The following is a 20,363-nucleotide window of genomic DNA, read 5'->3' as shown; positions in this document are numbered from 1 at the left end:
TGCTGTTTTACTATAATAGTTTTAATATTATCATCGGTGGATCGTTTGGAGTGTGACTTTTCCATAAAATGTAGTCCCAATTGAAAATTTTCTTTTTCAACGGCAAGGGAAGGCTATAAATAAAATGCATTCATTTTTTCACCTTTAAATCCTTAAACCCTTGTGCATCTGCTATCTGCATTCGTTTCTCTGCTGCTTTTACTATAATAATTTTAATATTATCACCGGGGGATCGTTTGGAGTGTGACTTTTCCATAGGATGTAGTTCCAATTGCAAATTTTCCTTTTCAACGGCAAGACTATAAATAAAATGTATGCATTTTTTTTAACAAATTTCAAACCAAAATTCCATAAAAAATTTACCACATGATGCTCAGATAATCCTATATCCAGGCTATCGTCATAAATTGAGCGAGCATAGCACTGCAAATAGAAACCACAAGTTAGAATGGAAAAAAACTTAAAAAATTTGTAATAATGTTACCTGGACCACAAATAATAATACGAAAACAGCAATGAATTTCATTATTATTTTGCAAATGATTTCAAAATGAGGTGAGTTGGATGGAATTTAATTCGCTTTTATAGTAGTGTCTTATTTCTTATCTGCGATTTTGGGGTTTTCCAGGCTGATATAACAATCCAAACGTATTTCAATTAAACTCATTGGCCAAAAGATTAAGTGCCAATGTGGAGAATTTTTGGAAATAATTGCAATATTAAACATGGTGTAGATAGAAAACCGAAACTCATCATGCCACAGGAAAATGGCAGGGATTGTGGTATCGATAATGAAAATATGTGTTTTCAGCCAAAATACATTTCAATTAAACTATATTCTTTCCCCTTCCTAACCATCTTCCTTTCAAAGAAACGACATCCAAATGATAATTCTGTTGATTCAAATATTTACTGGCAGTTACATATTTTATTGCAAATTAAAAATTTATAAAACCGTATCTATAGAGTTTTACATTGGTCAAATCATTTTCCATTCGTAGAGTTTTCCAAATTTTCATCTTAATTTCCGAGGAGACCTCCCATTGGTTTTGACGACCATTAGAGTGATCAGCATGTTTATTTTCCACTGTGCTTATAAGCTGCATAACCCGGCCCAAGGCACGACCCACACAATGTCTATCATAGTCATCGCCACTGGGTGTTTGGCATTTTTCCAATTTCACCTCAGCTACTTGGATAACTCTCTCCATGTTTTGGGGATCATGGGAAAAGGCTTCAGAGCCGGGCAAACGTTGAGAAATTTTCTTTTTAAAAGAGCGCACTACCGAGGATTCCTGGTGGCGTGAAGAACTTTGCAAGTAACAAACAACAACAAAAGAGAATGTTACGTCCAAAGAATTTCATATTGCAAATTGTAATCGCTCAGAGAACAGGAATGAACTGAATGCATTTCGTTGACAATATTTGCTAATCTGCGATTCCCATAATTATTTTAAATAGTGCAAACTTTTACATTTATTATCAGTAACCTTAGGAAATTGTAAAATTATAACGAAAATTGCTGAATAATAATAAACTCAGATGATAGTCTGGCATTTAGTTCAATAAACCTTTAAATATAGTTTCAAGCATGGTACAATGAATTCAAGATAGGGCAGAACTACCATATGATTTTATTTTTTTTTATTTTTCTGGCTTAATATGTCAACTATATTTGTTAATGTGTTTGTATTCTTTTCAATAATAAAAAAATTTGTTCAGAAAATATTCAAATTTGGGTGTTTTCAAAATGCTTATTGCAACGTATGCATCGGCAAAATTTACAGTTTTTGTCACGAAATAAACCATAAGAGATATATAGAACATGATTTTGACAATAAATTTTGACCTTTCATTCAGTTTTTGCGGTTTAAAATTATTCAAAATCAATGCAACCAATTCTTTGCTTTTTTACTGTTTTGATAGTAATTCTGACATTACAAGCCAAACAAGTAGACCTCTATACTTGCAATTTTTTTCAAAGTTAGCCTACCTTGTCTTCATTGTACCATGGTTTCAAGGAAAATATATTCAAGATTACAAAACTACAAAATTTGATGAGGAATGTTTTTCAAAATCTAAAAATGTTTTATTTTTTCCACGTGGAATCTAAAACAAACGTTTTCTGAATAAAAAAAAACATCTTATATTATATTCATCTTATATATTTTCTTATATATTTTTCCATACATGTTTATGTTTGTTTAAAAAACAAGTAAAAAAGCTGTAGGTTCGGCCGGGCCGAACTTTGAATACCCTCCACCATTTGTAACGAATTTGGCAATTCTCAAAAACAATAAAAATTCTGTTAAAATCTTAAAAATATCGAATGTAGCTATTATATTAGGGTCTATACGACGACATGAACCTGCGTAGGTAACATTTGTCATGAGCCATTACAATATTCAAAAACTTAAAAAAATCGGTTATAATGTCGATAAAATCAAAATACCGAAAATCGGGAGGTACCTTTATATGGGGTATATGCGGTGACCTGCACAGACAATTTTCTGTCGTAGGCTGTAGTATCCATTACGGACTTCAAATATCAAATTTGAAACAATTCTGTTGAAAAATGTCCCTACAATCATTAAAATACCGAATATCAAGAGGTACCGTGTATGGGGGCTATACGAAGACGTGGACCTGCACAGACAATTTTCTGTCATAGGCTGTAGTATAAATTACGAACTTCAAATACCAATTTTGAAACAATTCCGGTGAATAATGTCGCCAAAAATCATTAAAATACCGAATATCGGGAGAAAGTTATATGGGGGCTATACGTAGACGTGGACCTGCACAGACAATTTTCTGTCATAGGCTGTAGTATAAATTACGAGCTTCAAATACCATATTTGAAACAATTCTGGTGAAAAATGTCCATAGAATCATTAAAATACCGAATATCGGGAGGTACCGTGTATGGGGGCTACACGAAGACGTGGACCTGCACAGACAATTTTCTGTCATAGGCTGTAGTATAAATTACGAACTTCAAATACCAATTTTGAAACAATTCCGGTGGAAAAATGTCCATAGAATCATTAAAATACCGAATATCGGAAGGTGCCGTTATATGGGGGCTCTACGAAGACGTGGACCTGCACAGACAATTTTCTGTCCTAGGCTGTAGTATCCATAATGAACTTCAAGTACAAAATTTGAAACAATTCCGGTGAATAAATTCGCTAATATCATCAAAATGACGTGAACCTGCACAAACAATTTTCTGTCTTAGGCTTAGGTAAAAAAGACATTCTTTATCAAATTAAGATTTGGAAAAAAATAAAACATTTCAGTTATTCAAAAAAAAAATCTTGAATGCATTTTTCCCCCATCAAAAGTGTATAGTTTATTGAACTTTTTGCCAGACATACACCTGAGTTTATTATTATTCAGCAATTTTCGTAAGAACATTGCGATTTCCTGTTGTTACTGATAATAAATGTAATGGTTTGCAAAATATTCAAAATAATAATGGAAAGCTAAAAAACTATAAAAACTCAAAAATTTCCAATGAAATGTATTCAGTTCATTACTGTTCTCTCTGTGTTCCTGTTTGAGATTCGAAAATGAAATTCTTTGCTGTTGCTGTTTTGGTATTTCTGGTGGTGGCCCAGGTAAATGTTTTTGTTTTGGCATCAATTGATTAGTTTTAAAGCTATTTGCAAAAATTCTATTCATTTTTCACAGTCCCTGGCCGAATATACTTACAGAAACTCTGAAGAAATGCGTGTAAGTGATGAAGCCTGGTCAACGGTAAGGACTTATTTTTTTACAACAAAAAAAAAATTGAATTTCCAAGGTAACATTCAACATTTCGTTATAGTCTTTCCTGCAAAGTTCTTCGCATCATCAGGAATCCTCGGTGGTGCGCTCCTTTAAGAAGAAAATTTCCCAACGTTTAGCCGGCTCTGAAACCTTTTCCAATAATCCCCAATTTAAGGAGAGAGTTATCCAAGTAGCTGAGGAGAAATTGGAAAAATGCCAAACACCCAGCGGTGAGAATTATGATAGCCATTGCGTGGGACGTGCCTTGGGCCAAGTTATGCAGCTTATTGGTACAGTGGAAAATACCAATAAACATGCCGGCAATCATTATTCCCATGGTCGTCAAAATCAATGGAAAGACTCCTCGGAATATTAGAATGGACATTTCGAAACTTTTATATTGAAAATGATTTGGCTAATATAAAATATCTTTAGAATGTTTTCTTCGCATAAATAACATAAAACTGTTGCTACATAAAATAAAATTGAATATTAGTTATCAATAATGGCGTTTTTTTTATTCAGAAAAATTTTTGAATTACCAGCTAGTAATAGGAAAGGATTCAATTGAACCTGGTGTTATTGAAAGGAGATTTACAGACAATTTTGTATCTGTTCGTTTTTGGTCCACAATAATCCCGCATGCATCGTCGGCTTCTGATTTCAATACTACCTACAGGGTAAGATGAAAAAACTGCAACCAACATCAGACTGCTGGCATTGCTAGCCACTCGTCCGACGGCTGTTAAAATTATTCCAGAAATAGCTCATTATATTAGCTGTGTCTGGTTACTTTTCCAGCAGGAATTGCCCTGCAACATCTTTCTGAGAGAGTAAGGTAATTTTATTCTCTTTAGCAAGAAAAGTAAGTAGATGGTATTCCTGCATAGATGGAAGTTTGCAATTAATCAGCTGTTTTGTCAGAACAAACCAATTTGACCCCCATTAAAAGAATTAAAAGAAAGGAAGCACCACCAATTTTACAAGTTTTATAAATGAGAAGGAAATTAGCAATAAAATAAAAATATGAGCAATAAAAGAAAGATAGATTTGGTGGGTTTCCCCGGAATCCTTGAAACGTCTTGCTAATGGCGTTTGTCTAAAAATGTTGGAAATAGTCTTATATTTTATATTTTTTCACATTTTCCAAAGTTGTTCTCCAAAAACAGTTAGTCTTGCTAATTTATTAATATTTATCAATATTTCAAATTGAAAGCAAAAAAAAAAGAAATAAACAAACAATAGCAAACATCTCATTGGCCCCATTCACACGAAAGTAATTTTTAGTCCAAACAAAAGTTTTCTTTCCAAAACACACGAGACTAATGAAACTGTCTTAAATTGAATACGTATACACTCAGCTTTGTGTGTGTTAGTATTTTTCATACCCTCCACCATGGTATGGAGGGTATATTAAGTTTGTCATTCCGTATGTAACACCTCGAAATAAACATTTTAGACCACATAAAGTTTATATATTATTGATCATCATAAAATTCTATGTCAATTTAGCGATGTCCGTCCGTCTATCCGTCTGTGGAAATCACTCTAGCTTCCGAACGAATTGAAGTAGATTGATAAAATTTTACTCAAATGTATATTATGTCTGCATGACTTATGGTATTGAAAATGGGCCATATAGGTACACGTTTTGGTATAGCCCCCATATAACGGTACCTCCCGATATTCGGTATTTTGAAGATTTTAGCGACAATATTCATTGGTATTCTTTAAAATTTGGTATTTGAAGTTCGTAATGGATGCTACAACCTATCACAGAAGATTTTCTGCGCATGTCCACGTCTTCGTATAGCCCCCATATAACGGTACCTCCCGATATTTGGTATTTTGATGATTTTAGCGACATTATTCACCGGAATTGTTTCAAATTTGGTATTTGAAATTCGAAATGGATATTATAACCTAAGACAAAAAATTGTCTGTGCAGGGCCACGTCTTCATATAGCACCCATAGAACAGTACCTCCCGATATTCGGTATTTTGATGGTTTTAGAGACAATATTCTTAGGAATTCTTTAAAATTTGGTATTTGAAGTTCGTAATGGATACTACAGCCGAAGATTTTATTCTAGCTACATTATTCACCGATTTTTTTTAAGTTTCGCATTTGAATATTGTAATGGCTTATGACAAAAATTACCTATGCAGGTGCATGTTGTTGTATAGACCCTTTTATAACAGCTACATTCGGTATTTTTAAGATTTTAACAGAATTTTTAAAAGATTTTATTGTTTTTTTTCAGAATTGCCAAATTCGTTCCAAATGATGAAAGCTATTCAAAGTTCGGCCCGGCCGAACATACAGCTTTTTTACTTGTTTGTATTTATTTTGTTTTCATGAGTGTGCATGTATTAGTTTTGTCCTGCTAATGCGGGGATCAAGCTGGATAAAATTTTAGTTTAACCAAAAACGACTCTCCTCACCGAAAATGCCTACAAGCTGCTTTGTTAGACCAGAACAATTACTCTCGTGTGATTTGGGCCATTGAATGTCGATGAACGAGAAGAAGAAGAGTTGCAAGTGACTGCAAGAAAAGATTTGTCCAGCAAGAATTTGCAAACTATCACTGAAAGTTCTTTCAAAATTTCTCCAACCGCTCTCTTTTGCAGAACTTTTGGGTTAACAGACGATTTCGAGTAAAAATTTTTATAAATTTAAGGGTAAGCCATCCGGCTTCGTTTTTCATTCAGAAATATATTAAAATTATCAGCTGGGGATAGCAAAAGAATGTGAATAAGAGATTAAAACTTGGTGTTGGGGATTCAGCCGACGAACCTGGTGTAATTGAAATGAGATACAATTTTGTATCTGTTTGTTTTTGTACCACAATAACCCCGCTTGTATTGCCGACGGCTTCTGATTTTAATCCTACTCATGTTACATATTGCAATTGATTTCCAAGAAAACCACCATTCGGAAAAAATCCCCACATTAGTAGTTAACCCTTTGACCCACGAATTGTATTCGCTTTTGAATTGTCATATCAGCATGGATCGAAGGTATTCCAAAATAAGAGATAAGAAATAAGAGACTACTATAAAAGCGAATACGATTTCATTCAAATAACATAATTTTGAGATCATTCAACGGAGTAAAAATGAAATTCATTGCTGTTTTCGTATTTTTACTGGTGGCCCAGGTAAAATGATTGCAACCTTCTAAGTTCTCCCATTCTTACTTGTGTTTTCTTGTTTGCAGTGCTATGGCCGTTCAGTTTATGAAGATTCCGAGGAAGTAGGATTGTCTGAGGATCATTTGGTATAATTTCTCTGGAATTTTAGTTTGAAATTTAACTGCATAATGACACATCTTATTTACAGCATTCCCTTGTCGTTCAAAACGGGAAATTGCAAACGGAGCTAGAGCCATTGGAGAAGACACTCTCAAAACGTTCCACCCGCGATGATATTGAAATTATCATAATAAAAGCAGCGGACAAGCAAATGTAGGCAACGGATGCATAAAGATATAAAGATTTAAAGATGGATATTTTGGGCCGTAAATGTGCCAGATTTAGAGAGCATTGATAAATATCAAATCAAAGGATTTCTTTTGTTCAGTGGCATATAATGGAATATCATGGTGGAATATGTTCATCAATTGAAAACATGTATTTAAAAATTGTAGTATTGTAGGATAATTTGTTAATTGTTTTAAATAGAATACAAAATTTAACCCAAAAAATAAAATTAAATTAAAACAATTTCATAAAAAAAACATTTTCGTTGCTTTTAATGTATCTCGGGTTTGCTTTTGTTCAGTGATCCATGATCAACATTTATGAAGAATATTTTCTACTTTGACAGGACTCCTCCAAAATGGAGCAAAAATTTAGGCAAAATCAATTCGATATTTGTAAAAGATTAAAAATTATCCAAAACAATAAAAAAAAGCTGTAAGTTTGGCCGGGCGGAACTTTGAATACCCTCCACCATTTGGAACTAATTTTACAATTAAAGAAATAATAATAAAATCCGTTAAAAATTCTATTAATATCTTAAAAATACCGAATGTTGGCATTATATTAGGGTCTATGCGATGACATGGATCTGCATAGGCAACATTTTTCATAAGCCATTACAATATTAAAATGCGAAACTTTAAAAAAAAAATCGGTGAATAATGTAGCTTACATCATCAAAATGTATGGATATCGGAAGGTACCGCTATATAGGGTTATACGAAGACGTGGACTTGTATACAAAATTTTTAGGCATAGGCTGTAGTACCCATTACAAACTTCGAATACGAAATTAGAAACAATTCGGTTTAATGATGTCGTTAAGATCATCAAAATACCGAATATTGGGAGGTATCGTTATATGGGGGCTATACCAAACCGTTGACCTGCACAGACAATTTTCTATCATAGGCCGTAGTATCCATTACGAACTTCAAATACCAAATTTGAAACAATTCCGGTGAATAATGCCGCCGAAATCATCAAAATATCGAAAATAGGGTGGTACCATTTAATGGGAGCTATACGAAGACGTGGACCGTCACAGACAATTTTCTGTCATTGGCTGTAATATCCATTACAAACTTAAAATAACAATTTTAAAACAATTTCGGCGAATAATGTCGGTAAAATTATCAAAATGCCGAATATAGGGAGATATTATTATAGGGGGGCTTTACCAACCCGTGTACCTGCATAGACAATTTTCTGTCATAGGCCGTAGTATCCATTACGAACTTCAAATACAAATTTTTAAACAATTCCGGTAAATAATGTCGCTAAAATCAATAAAATACCGAAAATAGGGTGGTACTGTTATATGGGGGCTATACGAAGACGCGGACCTTCACAGACAATTTTCTGTCATAGGCCGTAGTATCCATTACGAACTTCAAATACCAAATTTGAAACAATTCTGGTGAATAATGTCGCTTAAATCGCCAAAATATCGAAATAGGGTGGTGCCATTTAATGGTGGCAATACCAAAACGTAGACCTACTTGTCCCATTTTCAATACTAAAAGTCCTGCAGACATAATATATATTTGACTAAAATTTCATTTCGTTCGGACGCTAGAGAGATATCCACAGACGGTCAGTGCTAAATAGACACAGAATTTTATGCAGAATGACAAATTTAATATACCCTCCACGCTATGGTGGAAGGTATAATAAGAAAATATTAACAATAATGGAGATACTCTTTTGAAACAATATGCGATTTCCAATTAAAGTTTTTGCTTTGTTTTCTTTTTTAATTTTAATTACTGTTTAAAAATATGTATTAGATAAAATGTTTATTTTTTTAAATTTATAATTACTTTTAAAAATATGTATACTAATTACAATTTTATTTTCTTAAAGTCATTTTTTAGAATATTATGCATGATATATATGGTCATTTACATTTAATATTTTTAATTTATTACAATATTAATAACCTTTTTTATTTTTGCTTAAATCTATTTAAAATAAATACGTAAAAATATGGAAATATGTAGTAATATATTAGGGTGTATATGTATTATGTACGGTGTATATAATATCATTAGAATAAGTTTTGAAATAATAGATCTGGATGTGATAATGTCTTCTTTAGATTTCGAACACTTATGCGATTTTTTTGTTGCTTACGATCGGCTGTACATCTAGAAAAATATATGTAAAAAATGATTAATTTATGAAAAGGAATGAAAAGATACTCTGGATTCAAAACAGAATAAACTTTTTTGGCTTTGGCTCTTTATTTGGGTTTTAGGTTTTTTTGGTTATGGGATAAAGAGAAAATTTACTTTTTCTGACTCCCAAAACTCAGATTTTTTTATTTTGGAACTTTGAAGACATTGAGTAGATGAACCATTCCAAAAAAAAAAAAAAAAAAAACTGGATTATTCTACCTAAAAAAGTTCACTCTGTTTTCTCCATTTTTTTTCAAATGTACATGCTTATGGATGTAGAACACTTTTGACTAAGGATTTAAATTTTTATTAATATTGTTGTTGTTGTTGTTGCTGATTTGTTGGGAACGTGGTAAGGGTATTGGTAGATTATTAAAATGTGTTATTAAATTTGTTAAACTGCCACCAGGGGACATAATAGATATATCGGCTGGAATTCTTTTGTTTTTTTTTTGGAGGGGAGAAAAATTGGAAAAAATAAAACCAATTTAAATAAAATTTAAATGTTAAAAAAAAAATACTTCTTGGACTTACTCAAATATTTTCTGATGATACTCGATCATGATTTTAACACAGTCAGATAATATTTCACTTTCCTTGAGAAGGGCATGGATATCCTGCATGCGGGCTCCCTGTTGTACTGTGTGGAAAATGGATGGTGTTATGGAAATGGCCAGGGTCTCGGCACTTATGTGTTGCAGGGGGACTTTGGTGAGTCTGCAAAAAATGAGATAAACAATAAAAAGTATTTTATTATAGAAAATATTTCAAACTCACCTATTGAAATGGGCAAACAGATAATCCAAGGTATCTCGATTGATTTCGGGCAAGGATCTTATCAGTCTTCTTAGTATTTCCAATTTATTGGGTAGGTCCGTTAATACTAAATAAAACAATCAGAAAATATACAAATAAAAACAATTTTTCAAGTAACAAATTTCCCTTACTTACCCCACTGATTTGGTTTCCCTGTGAATGTCTTGGCCTCATTTGTCGATATCAGGGGACTTTTTATTTCGCGCAAAAACAACTTCAATACCCCCGTTAAGGTGTGTATATCGACATTTGGCTGTCTCAGTGCATTATAATCATTCGCATCAATACTGAAACGTAACGCCTGCATTTTATTATAATCTCCACACTGCCGATAGATTCCCTCAACGGGTTCGGTAGATTTTCGGTATTTCTCCTCGATTAACTGGCAGCAATCGACAACGATTTTTGGCACGGTACTATGGACATCATCTTTGAGTACCATTTCGATTTCCGTGTCGAAACAGGGTTCATCTGAAAGATAAAAAATAAAAAGATATATATTTAAGGTTAGGTTAAACATTTTTTTGAGGTTAGGTTTTAATGGCTTTTTAACTTGATTTCTAGGGATATTTATTGTAAGTTGAGGGTATTCGAAAGTATTAAGGTGAGAATACATAAAACGCTTTATTTTTGCTGGCTTCTTAGGAAAATAATAAATGAGGGTAGGACCAAAATCGAACTAAATCTACCTAAAACTCCATCGTTCCTCTACGAAGAAGCCAGCTTATTTGAAATGACTTTACAATCTAAATTTTACCATGTTTTACATGTTGTCAAAAGTATAATAAAAAAAAATTAGGCTACGTTTTCAATTCTGCCATACAATTTATTTATATTGTAGTAAAAAATAGCTTTCCTGATTTAGATTAGGCAAGTTTACTTACGGACTTTTTTCATTTGAATCGAATTCATGCATTTATATGAGGCAATTTGTTCTCAGCCTTTTCTGTCATAGTTTTGTGTAAAAATTAAGAAAAAAACACAAAAGGTATTGCCACCCACTTTCCTGCAGAGAGCAAGAAAACTTACCTAATGTAAATGCAATTTAAAAATAAAATTTCAATGTGAATCATGAAATCACAATCAATTGTTATTTTAAAAACGATAACCGCAAAGAATAAATTTATAATTAAATAATAATTAAAAACAGAAAACTATTTCAGTTTGTGGTTTCGAAAAAGTCAGACGACTTCTCGTAGAACCACTGTGTTCAACCTGGAGACCGAGGACGATTTTTGTTGTGGGAAATTGATGGAGGAAAGTAAATAATTAAGCAAATTAATATGAAAGTTATCGGAAAATTCGTTGTCTTTGGCTGAAGCATAGCAGATTTTCAATTTCAAGAATTTCTTTATCCTCTCATTCAAACCAATCATTTATCCGACGGTATTCTATTTCCACGGGAAGAATTTTGCTCCACGAATAATAGGAGAAAATAATTAGTGAAGATGGCAACGCGAATGGGTCTTTTTCGTACCTTGTGTAACCTATGTAGCATAAATTGGTGCACAAAGTGCTTTGGTTTTGTTAAGCAACTATTAAGCAGCTACTATTCGATAACTGCAAAAGTTTAAAAGTTTTTACTACGGTAACAGATTTTCCCTTTATGATATCGAAAAAAAATCGAAACAAAAAAGCTTTTTTGACTGGCTTAAGTTAACGGCTGGCTTCTTGTTTTTTTTTTCAAAATATTTAGATTTTAAGTTTTTCAAATTTTCTCCGATATCATAAGGATCTGATTAAAAAATAGCTGCATTTTTAATTTTATCGTGTGTATAAATATAAAAACTAATAACATTGCATGCTATATGTAACGTGGATGTTTTTTATTAGAAATAATTCAATTTCATTCATTTTTGCAAGCTAGATTTCGCTATAGAAAAATTTAATTTTCTGAGTGTTTGATATATCTACTTTTTCTCCCTCGGAATTATTTTTCGGGAGAAATGCTTGGTTATTATACCAAAAAAGTGAAAAGGTACGGAATTGTTATACGTAATTGGGATGATTAACCATTTGTTTTAAAGAACAATAAACTTTATGGTCCGAAATCGAACTACGTCAACCTGACTCCTTGTTCTTTTAGGAAGTAAAGGTGGGAATACATAAAGCGCTTATTTGGCTGGCTTCTTCGAAAATGAACAAAGGAGTCTAGGGCCAAAATCGAACTAAGTCAACCTAAAACTCCTTTATTCCTCTACGAAGAAGCCAGCAAATGACGTAAGCCAGCCAAATATGCGCTTTATGTATTTCCACCCTTAGTTTTGCAAATTTTCTCCGATATCATAAGGCAAAAATCGGTTATCATAAAACTAACTTACATTCTTGCAATTCTGAAACAGACCAATTGTTTTTCAAAATTAAGATCCTCATTTGATATGTGGAAAAATTCTTCTCCTCTAAAAAGTTGAAAAAGTAGCTGCATTTTGTATTCTATAGTGTGTATAAAAACTATTAACATTGCGGTATATATAACGAGGATGCTTTTTATTAGAAATAATTTAATTTCGTTTCTGGGCGTTGGAGATACCTACTTTTTCTCCCTCGGAATTATTTTTCGGCGGAAATGTTTGTTTTTGATACCAAAAAAGGGAAAAGAGAACAATTTCCGCACGGAATTGTTATTCATGATTGGACTGATTGTCCAGTTGGTTTCTAAAGAACAATAAACTTTATGGTCAGAAATCGAACTACGTCAACCTAACTCCTTGCTATTTTACGAAAGTAACAGCCCATGACTAAAACCAAAAATCCCTTAAGGTGAGAATACATAAAACGCTTTTTTGACTGGCTCAAGTCAACTGCTGGCTTCTTCGTGAGGAACAAAGGAGTTTTAAGGTGGGAATACATAAAGCGCTTATTTTGCTGGTTTAACTCATCGACTGGCTTCTTTTGAAATGAACAAAGGGCCAAAATCGAACTAAGTCAACCTAAAACTCCTTTGTTCATCTGCGAAGAAGCCAGCCGATGACTTAAGCCAGCCAAATATTCGTTTTATGTATTTCCACCCTTAGGTAAACTTGGTTCTATTTTTGCCCTAAACCCATTATTTATTTTCTGATGAAGCAAGCCGATAACTTAACTTAAGCCAGTCAAATAAGCGTTTTATGCACTATCACCTTTTGTTTTGCAAGGGAGATTTTCCATTAAAGGACTTGGCACCATTTTTCAGCTGTTCATTCTGGGGGCTTTGATCCCTAAAGACTGACAACAAGAAACAGAACCGAGAATTTTTCTCAAATCTCAATTTTTATATGTTAAATACCAAGAAAAAATAAATAAATTTCCACTTCATGAGATATGGAATAATTAAAGGTGAGAATACATAAAACGCTTTTTTTTAACTGGCTTAAGTCATCGGCTGGCTTCTTCGGAAAAGAACAAAAGGGCGTAGGGCCAAAATCGAACTAAGTCAACCTAAAACTCTACTGTTCCTCTACGGAGAAGCCAGCCAAATATGCGCTTTATGTATTCCCACCCTTAAGGTGCAGGCACATAAAGAGCATTTTCGACTGGCTTAAGTCGCCGGCTGGCTGGAAAAGAACAAAGGAATGTATGGCCAAAATCGAACTAAGTCAACCAAGGTCTCCTTTGTTCCTCTACGGAGAAGCCAGCCGATAACTTAAGCCAGTCAGAGAAGCGTTGTATGTATTCTCACCTTTAAGCCAGTCAAAAAGCGTTTTATGTATTCTCAACCTAATTGTTTTGACATGCCAAAGAAAGCCGAAAATAAGATATTATTTGTCGTTTTTGTAAAATATGCCACTCGTCATACGTAAATATTTAAGATATGACAATCATTTTTATTTGAAAAATGAAAGGTCGAGTTTGTTGGAAAACGGTTGCAATATTCGATTTGTCAAATGAGACTAAAATAACGTTAAGTTTTACGAAACCAACTCGATCTCAAAAGTCGATTCCAAAGCGTATACGTCAAATATATCCACATGATTTATGAAAACGATTTACGTGATGTATACGCTATGGAATCGTGATGTATACGTTATAACCATGGTAGAAGAATACAGGTAGTCGCATCGACACAGCTGCTGGGACAATGAAATGTCGATTTTGGAATGAAAAATGTTTTGAAAAATTATTGAAATTTGTAAAAATTGTTGAAAAATGCTACAAAAAATTTACTTATTTTTGATAGAACATTTTAAAAATGTTGACATATCAATGTTCCCAAGCATTGATGCATCTATCTATATTCTTCTACCATGCGCTATAACCATGGATTGAAACCTATATTCAAGTTAAATACAAAATAAAAATACTGCAAGTTTTTGACCTGAGTCTACAGTGCAATGAAATGTCTGTTCTTGTCGCCCTGCTTATCGTCTACCCGCTTCATTTCTTTGCCTTCTCGGTTATTTTTTTTTTTTGTTTATCTTCTTACCATTATAGATATTTTGATCCTTCAGCGTCTGTATGCTGGGTCGTTGTTTCCAGAAATTCGATAATTTAATCCAGGCCACCAGTTTTGAGGGTTGCACAACAATATTGGAACCACCGCCTGAGCCGGCATTTGCACTTTCCTTTTTGCCAAAACGTGGCGAACCGGATTTTTTCCTTTTACTTTGTTGTTGTTGCTGCTGCTGCTGTTGCATTTCCGTTTCCTTTGAAATCAATTCAAATTTCTTATTCAATTCTTCCAGGCGTGTGGCCATTTCGATGGCATTCACTTGTTGCTGATTCAACTGCAATTCCAAATCATTAATGCGCTGTTCAAGTCGGTGTATTTGTTTCGAACATAAAGAGGAGCAACACTGCTGCTGCTGCTGGAGACTACTGGACGTTGTCGCGGACGATGATAACGACGATGGACTAGAAGTCATGTTTAAAAGATTCGCCGTTGATGAAGATGTTGCCAGCGGTGGTGGCGTTGTTGTTTCATTTTCCAAAAGACGTGAAAGGTCACGAGTGCTTGAGCTTTTGAGCAGAGTTAGTTTTATGGGTCGCGGTCGTGGCTCCCTTTGGGGGAAAGCAGGTGGCTGTCGGGCGGCGACTAGACCACCGTTGGCACGTGCTATATGGCTGTTGGAACGCGTATAACTACTGGGTGTACGATCGCGCAAACAATCCATAATGGTTTTGGTTTGGGCTCTGCGTTCGTTGGCCGCCGAGGCTGCTGTGGCGATAAGCATGCCTTCAGATTCGCGCGCCTGTGGCAATTGTTGCGTTATGGAAGATGAATTGTTGGGAAACCAAGGCTCATTGTGATTGCGATACATGGTTCTTGTTGTTGTTGTTGTTAGTGGTTCCATTGTTTTTATTACTCAAACTCATTTATTCTCTCCTCGTGTGTTTGCGTGTGTTTGGTGTTCTGAGAGAGAGAGAGAGAGAGTAATCCAAAGGAAATGCATTCATTGAGAAAAGAAGCAAGAAAAAAAACAAAAACCTTAAAAGTGCTAATCTATCAAAAAGCCTGGGATGGGAGGCGTTAATGCCGGTGGAAGGCAGACGGGGATTTACCACAGTCCCAGCTATGTCTGATATGCACGAATACCAATGAACAAAAAAAAATATATATATCTTTGCGGTCAGTTTTGTTATTATTGTTGGACCATGTACATATTTAAATGAAAATTATTTATCTGGTCAGTGTTTTTATTGTCGACTTCTCTTTTGCTCTTTCTCTCATTGCAGATGGGGTTTCAGATGTTCCGCGTTATTATTTTTGTTTTGTTTTATTTAAGCACTGAAGCATAACCACTGCAAGTTTTGTTTGTTTTTCGTTTCTTTTTAATATGGGAATCTGGGCTTTAGAACCAAAGCAGTGAAGTTCTTGTTGAAATATCTATTTTTATGCACTTTGTTTTTCACATTTCTGGAATTTATTATTTAACCGGCATATTTTTATTTAACGGAAGATAGAATTATGTCTAAAAACGAAAAGCGTGCGATACGTTCTTTGTGACACTTGTGAAGAGACTAGGTGTTTCTCATGGTTTGTTTTTTTTATGGGCTTGGTAGTATCATATATCTTATCAGGAACCTGGGCATAGAAAAAAAAAAACAACAAACATAATAGTAGTAGAATTTGGAGTATTACTGAATTAAATCGCTTATCAGTTAGTGGTGTTAATAGTCAGAGATGGAAATGTTAAGATCTTGTGTTTTATTTCAATATCAAGTAGCTAAGTTAAAACCCAATTAATTGGAAAAATCTTCTACAACAATGGCAGATTTGAAGTGGTAATCTCATTTTCAAATCGGCAAAAATAATTTTCATACAATTTCAAAATTAATTCTGTAACTACTAAAGAAAAATGGCAAATTTTTTGTAATATTAAAGAAGTAAAAAAAGCTGTAAATGTGGGAATACATAAAACGCTTATTTGGCTGGCTTAAGTCGTCGGCTGGCATCTTGGGAAATAAACAAAGGAGCGTAGGGCCAAAATCGAACTAAGTCAACCTAAAACTCTTTTGTTCATCTACGAATGTCGGGAGGTATCGTTGTATGGGGGCTATACGAAAACAGGGACCTGCACGGACAATTTTCTGTCATAGGCTGTAATATCCATTACGAACTTCAAATGCCGCTAAAATCATCACAATACCGAATATCGGGAGGTGCCGTTATATGGGGGATATACGAAGGCTTAGACCTGCACAGACAATTTTCTGTCATAGGCTGTAGTCTCCATTTCGAACGTCAATTACCAAATTTGATACATTTCCGTTGAAAAAAGTCGCCAAACACATCCAAATATTGAATATCGGAAGGTACCTATATATGAGGGCTATATGACGACGTGAACCTGTATAGACAATTTTCTGTCTTAGGCTGTAGTATCCATTACGAACTTCAAATACCAAATTTGAAACAATTCTGGTGAATAGTGTAGCTAAAATCATCAAAATACCGAATATCTGGAGGTATCGTTATATGGGTGCTATACCATAACGTGGACCTACATGTCCCATTTTCAATACCAAAAGTCCTGCAGACATAATATACATTTGAGTAATATTTTATCAACCTACTCCATTTCGTTCTGAAGCTAGAGTGATTTCCACAGACGGACGGACATCGCTAAATCGGCAGAGAATTTTATGCTGTTCAAGAATATATATACTGTGTATGTGGGGTCTAAAATGTATATTTCGAGGTGTTACAAGCGGAATGAGAGACTTAATATACGCTCCATACTATGGTGGAGGGTATAAAAATAAATAAGTCTGATGTTTTTATGTTGAAGAATGTCTCATTCTTTCGTGATTTTATAACATTTTGCGTAATCTATTACAAAATAATGGGGTATCGTACATAGATTTTGTATTTTCACTTATTTCCCCCACAGCTGTCATATATATCCATATCAGCTGATTTGGGCCCTTTTTTATTTTGCTCACCTTTGTATTTTTTTCAATTTTTGTTTCCTCTTCTTTGAAAATAGTCATCAACTCGGTCTCCGAACATTCTACAAAAAAGACACTATATGCTCACTTAAAGGCTATGTTGCTCACAATCTTTAAGGTGGGAATACACAAAACGCTTTTTTGACCGGCTTAAGTCATCGGCTTCTTCGTAAAAGAACAATGGATTTTAAGTTAACTTAGTCAGTCAAACAAGGGTTTAATTTTTTCTCACTTTTAGTGTATTAGTAGTTGTAAGGTTATTTCCATAATGTTTAATCTCTCTTATAGATCTTCGTTTTTTTGCAAATAAATTAATCCTTCTCGTCTATTTATTTCATCCACTGTGACACCCAGTCTTCTTTAATTACAAATGTCCATCTCTGATTTGTATTGACTTTGTATTACGAATTTGTTTATTTATATTACGGTTCATTAGCAGTAATTTCTCTCGCTCTCACTCTCTTGTGCCCATTTTGGATTTCAAACTTCCCATATGGGGTTTAATTGCTCATATGTCATGAATGATCATAGTTTTTTTTTTGCCGATAAAAATCAGACCCTCTTCTCTACATTTCTCATTCACCGTCTTATCACTTATTAAACAGGTAAAAATAACGCATATGCAGGCCTTATGCCAACCGCCTGGTCATGTGTGCTGCTACTGGAGGAAGGGAAGGCTGGCTTTGTTTGGAGATTTTCATTTAAATTGAATAATGCTCTATTTGTGTTTTATTTTGAGTTTTTTTTTTTTTTGTTTTTTTGGGACACCAGTAGTGATTCACTCACGTCAATGGTGACGAAGCGCAAAACAATTGGGTGCCACTTTGAAGATCATATGTAACATTTGGGTCTATTAATTGAATATTTATTATAATTTTTGCATAGTTTGTTTTTTGTTTGTAATCTTATCTGACTTTTAATTCATTTCATTGTCATGGATCTGTCAGTCTGTCCGACATTCAGTCTATCTATGAATGAATGGCGTTGAATATTTGACTTTAATTATTGCATGCGATTAAGCGATTAAATCGCTTTCACACGAAGGGGATTTCCCATATACACACATACCTCCCTTTTCTAAAAGATACAATGTAATAATCTATAGTACTTCAATAAGAATGATCAATTGTTCTTCCGAGATCATCGACAAAGTTATTGAAAAATATTAAATTATTAAACTTTTAATTTTAAAATACCACTGTAACCCCATTTTAAACAATAATATTCGGTCCTGAATTTGCTGAGGTTTACCTTGACAAACATGGCCATGACCAACATAAAGGTGGGAATACATAAAGCGCTTATTTGGCTGGCTTAAGTCATCGGCTGGCTTCTTCGAAAATGAACAAAGGAGCCTAGGGCCAAAATCGAACTAAATCAACCTAAAACGCCTTTGTTCCTCTACGAAGAAGCCAGCCAAATAAGCGCTTTATGTAGTCCCACCTTAAGGTCGAAACTATTTTTAGCCAAAAAAACGTAGTAGTATTTGTACTACTTGGATTTGATTCTCTTTGAATTTAAAATAACAATTATGTCTCCTGATAGGAAACTTAAGGTGAGAGTACATAAAAAGCTTTTTTGACTGGCTTAAAGGTGAGAATACATAAAACGCTTTTTTGGCTGGCTTCTTCGGAAAAGAAGCGTAGGGCCAACCTAAAAATCATTTAATCCTCTATGAAAAAATCAGCCGATGACTTAAGCCACTCAAAAAAGCTATTTACGTACTCTCACCTTAAGTAAATATACATTTTGACAATAAGATGTTGTCAAATGAATAATTTTGAAAAAAAAATGTAAAGATATGATTGCATGACTTTACCTTCTTAATTTTACTATGAATTTTATGCAAAAAAAGACAAAAGAAATACAGGGTGACATAAAAAAAAATGCAAAAAAGACAAAGGCCATAATTTTTACATTTTTATAAATAAAAAATATTGAATGTAAGCAAAAATGTCGGAAAAATCATCAAATTTTAGAATAATTTTAGATTTGTTCGAATTGATCACCTTTGGCACGAATTATGACCTTTAAACGGTAAATGAAACCATCACACGCTGCCCGTATGTTGCTCTGCGGTATTTTGGCCCATTCCCGGCGAAGCGCTTGCTTGAAGTGATCGACACTTTGGTATTTTTTAGTGCCAAATTTGCTTTTCAAATACTCCAGACACAATAGTCCAACGGATTGGAATCCGGAGATTTTGGTGGCCATTGTGCGCTGGAAATGAAGCGAGGAACCTCATTTTGTAACCATTCTTGAGTGGCGCGTGCTGAGTCCAGTTGAAATGTCCAAGGTCTGCGGCCGAAATGTTTGCGTACCCAAGGCTTTAATACACCCTCCAGAATATTTTCGGGATAATATTATTCTGATGCCACGGTCGATTAATACGAGCGGAAAGCGACCATCGGCTGTTATGGCGGCCCACACCATCACCATGACCGGCGCTTGAGTTCTGATGGCCAACCGAAGGTGCACATTTTCAGCGGACCTCTTTGGCAAGTAAACACGATCATTTTGTTTGTTTACAAAACTCTGGACAACGAATGTTTTCTCATCGGAGAAAACTAAATTCGGCAGTTCATCAGTTTCGGCTGGCCAAACGAAGCAACTCTTTAGCTCTTTTGAGTCTATTTTCTTTCTGTTGCGGTGTAAGTTCTTGCACTTTTTTTGAATTTCAATGGCTTTACCCCGAGCTCATTTTTCAACATTTGCCGAATGGAATATTGCGATATGTTCACCT

The 20,363-nt window shown here is 34.2% G+C and overlaps 2 protein-coding genes and 1 long non-coding RNA gene across 4 annotated transcripts; 2 read left to right on the top strand and 1 right to left on the bottom strand.

The window, feature by feature from the left end:
- The first annotated feature begins 3,465 nt into the window (after window positions 1-3,465).
- Window positions 3,466-4,280, top strand: LOC105261940 (uncharacterized). The gene is made up of 3 exons (XM_011295040.3): window positions 3,466-3,623; window positions 3,697-3,762; window positions 3,833-4,280. The coding sequence occupies exons 1-3, from the start codon at window positions 3,576-3,578 to the stop codon at window positions 4,148-4,150; spliced, it is 432 nt and encodes a 143-aa protein (XP_011293342.2). The 5' UTR covers window positions 3,466-3,575; the 3' UTR covers window positions 4,151-4,280.
- A 2,501-nt stretch (window positions 4,281-6,781) lies between these two features.
- Window positions 6,782-7,513, top strand: LOC101890718 (uncharacterized). The gene is made up of 3 exons (XR_225639.4): window positions 6,782-6,935; window positions 6,995-7,054; window positions 7,117-7,513. It is a non-coding gene; the product is annotated as an uncharacterized LOC101890718 (long non-coding RNA).
- A 1,663-nt stretch (window positions 7,514-9,176) lies between these two features.
- Window positions 9,177-16,192, bottom strand: LOC101890546 (uncharacterized). 2 transcript variants are annotated; one of them, XM_020037480.2, is made up of 6 exons: window positions 14,655-16,192; window positions 10,388-10,723; window positions 10,214-10,319; window positions 9,971-10,153; window positions 9,700-9,874; window positions 9,266-9,406 (listed from the first exon to the last, which is right to left on the bottom strand). In XM_020037480.2, exons 1-5 carry the CDS (start codon window positions 15,520-15,522, stop codon window positions 9,727-9,729), a joined length of 1,641 nt encoding a protein of 546 aa, XP_019893039.2. In that variant the 5' UTR covers window positions 15,523-16,192; the 3' UTR covers window positions 9,266-9,406; window positions 9,700-9,726. The 2 variants fall into 2 exon arrangements, with proteins under 2 accessions (XP_019893040.2, XP_019893039.2); XM_020037481.2 differs by lacking the exon at window positions 9,700-9,874 and having other exon boundaries at window positions 9,177-9,406.
- Window positions 16,193-20,363: the final 4,171 nt, after the last annotated feature.

Source organism: Musca domestica, unplaced genomic scaffold (genome assembly GCF_030504385.1).
Source record: "Musca domestica strain aabys unplaced genomic scaffold, Musca_domestica.polishedcontigs.V.1.1 13, whole genome shotgun sequence".
Classification (NCBI taxonomy): Eukaryota; Metazoa; Arthropoda; class Insecta; order Diptera; family Muscidae; genus Musca; species Musca domestica.
This window is presented reverse-complemented; position numbering and strand designations above follow the sequence as displayed.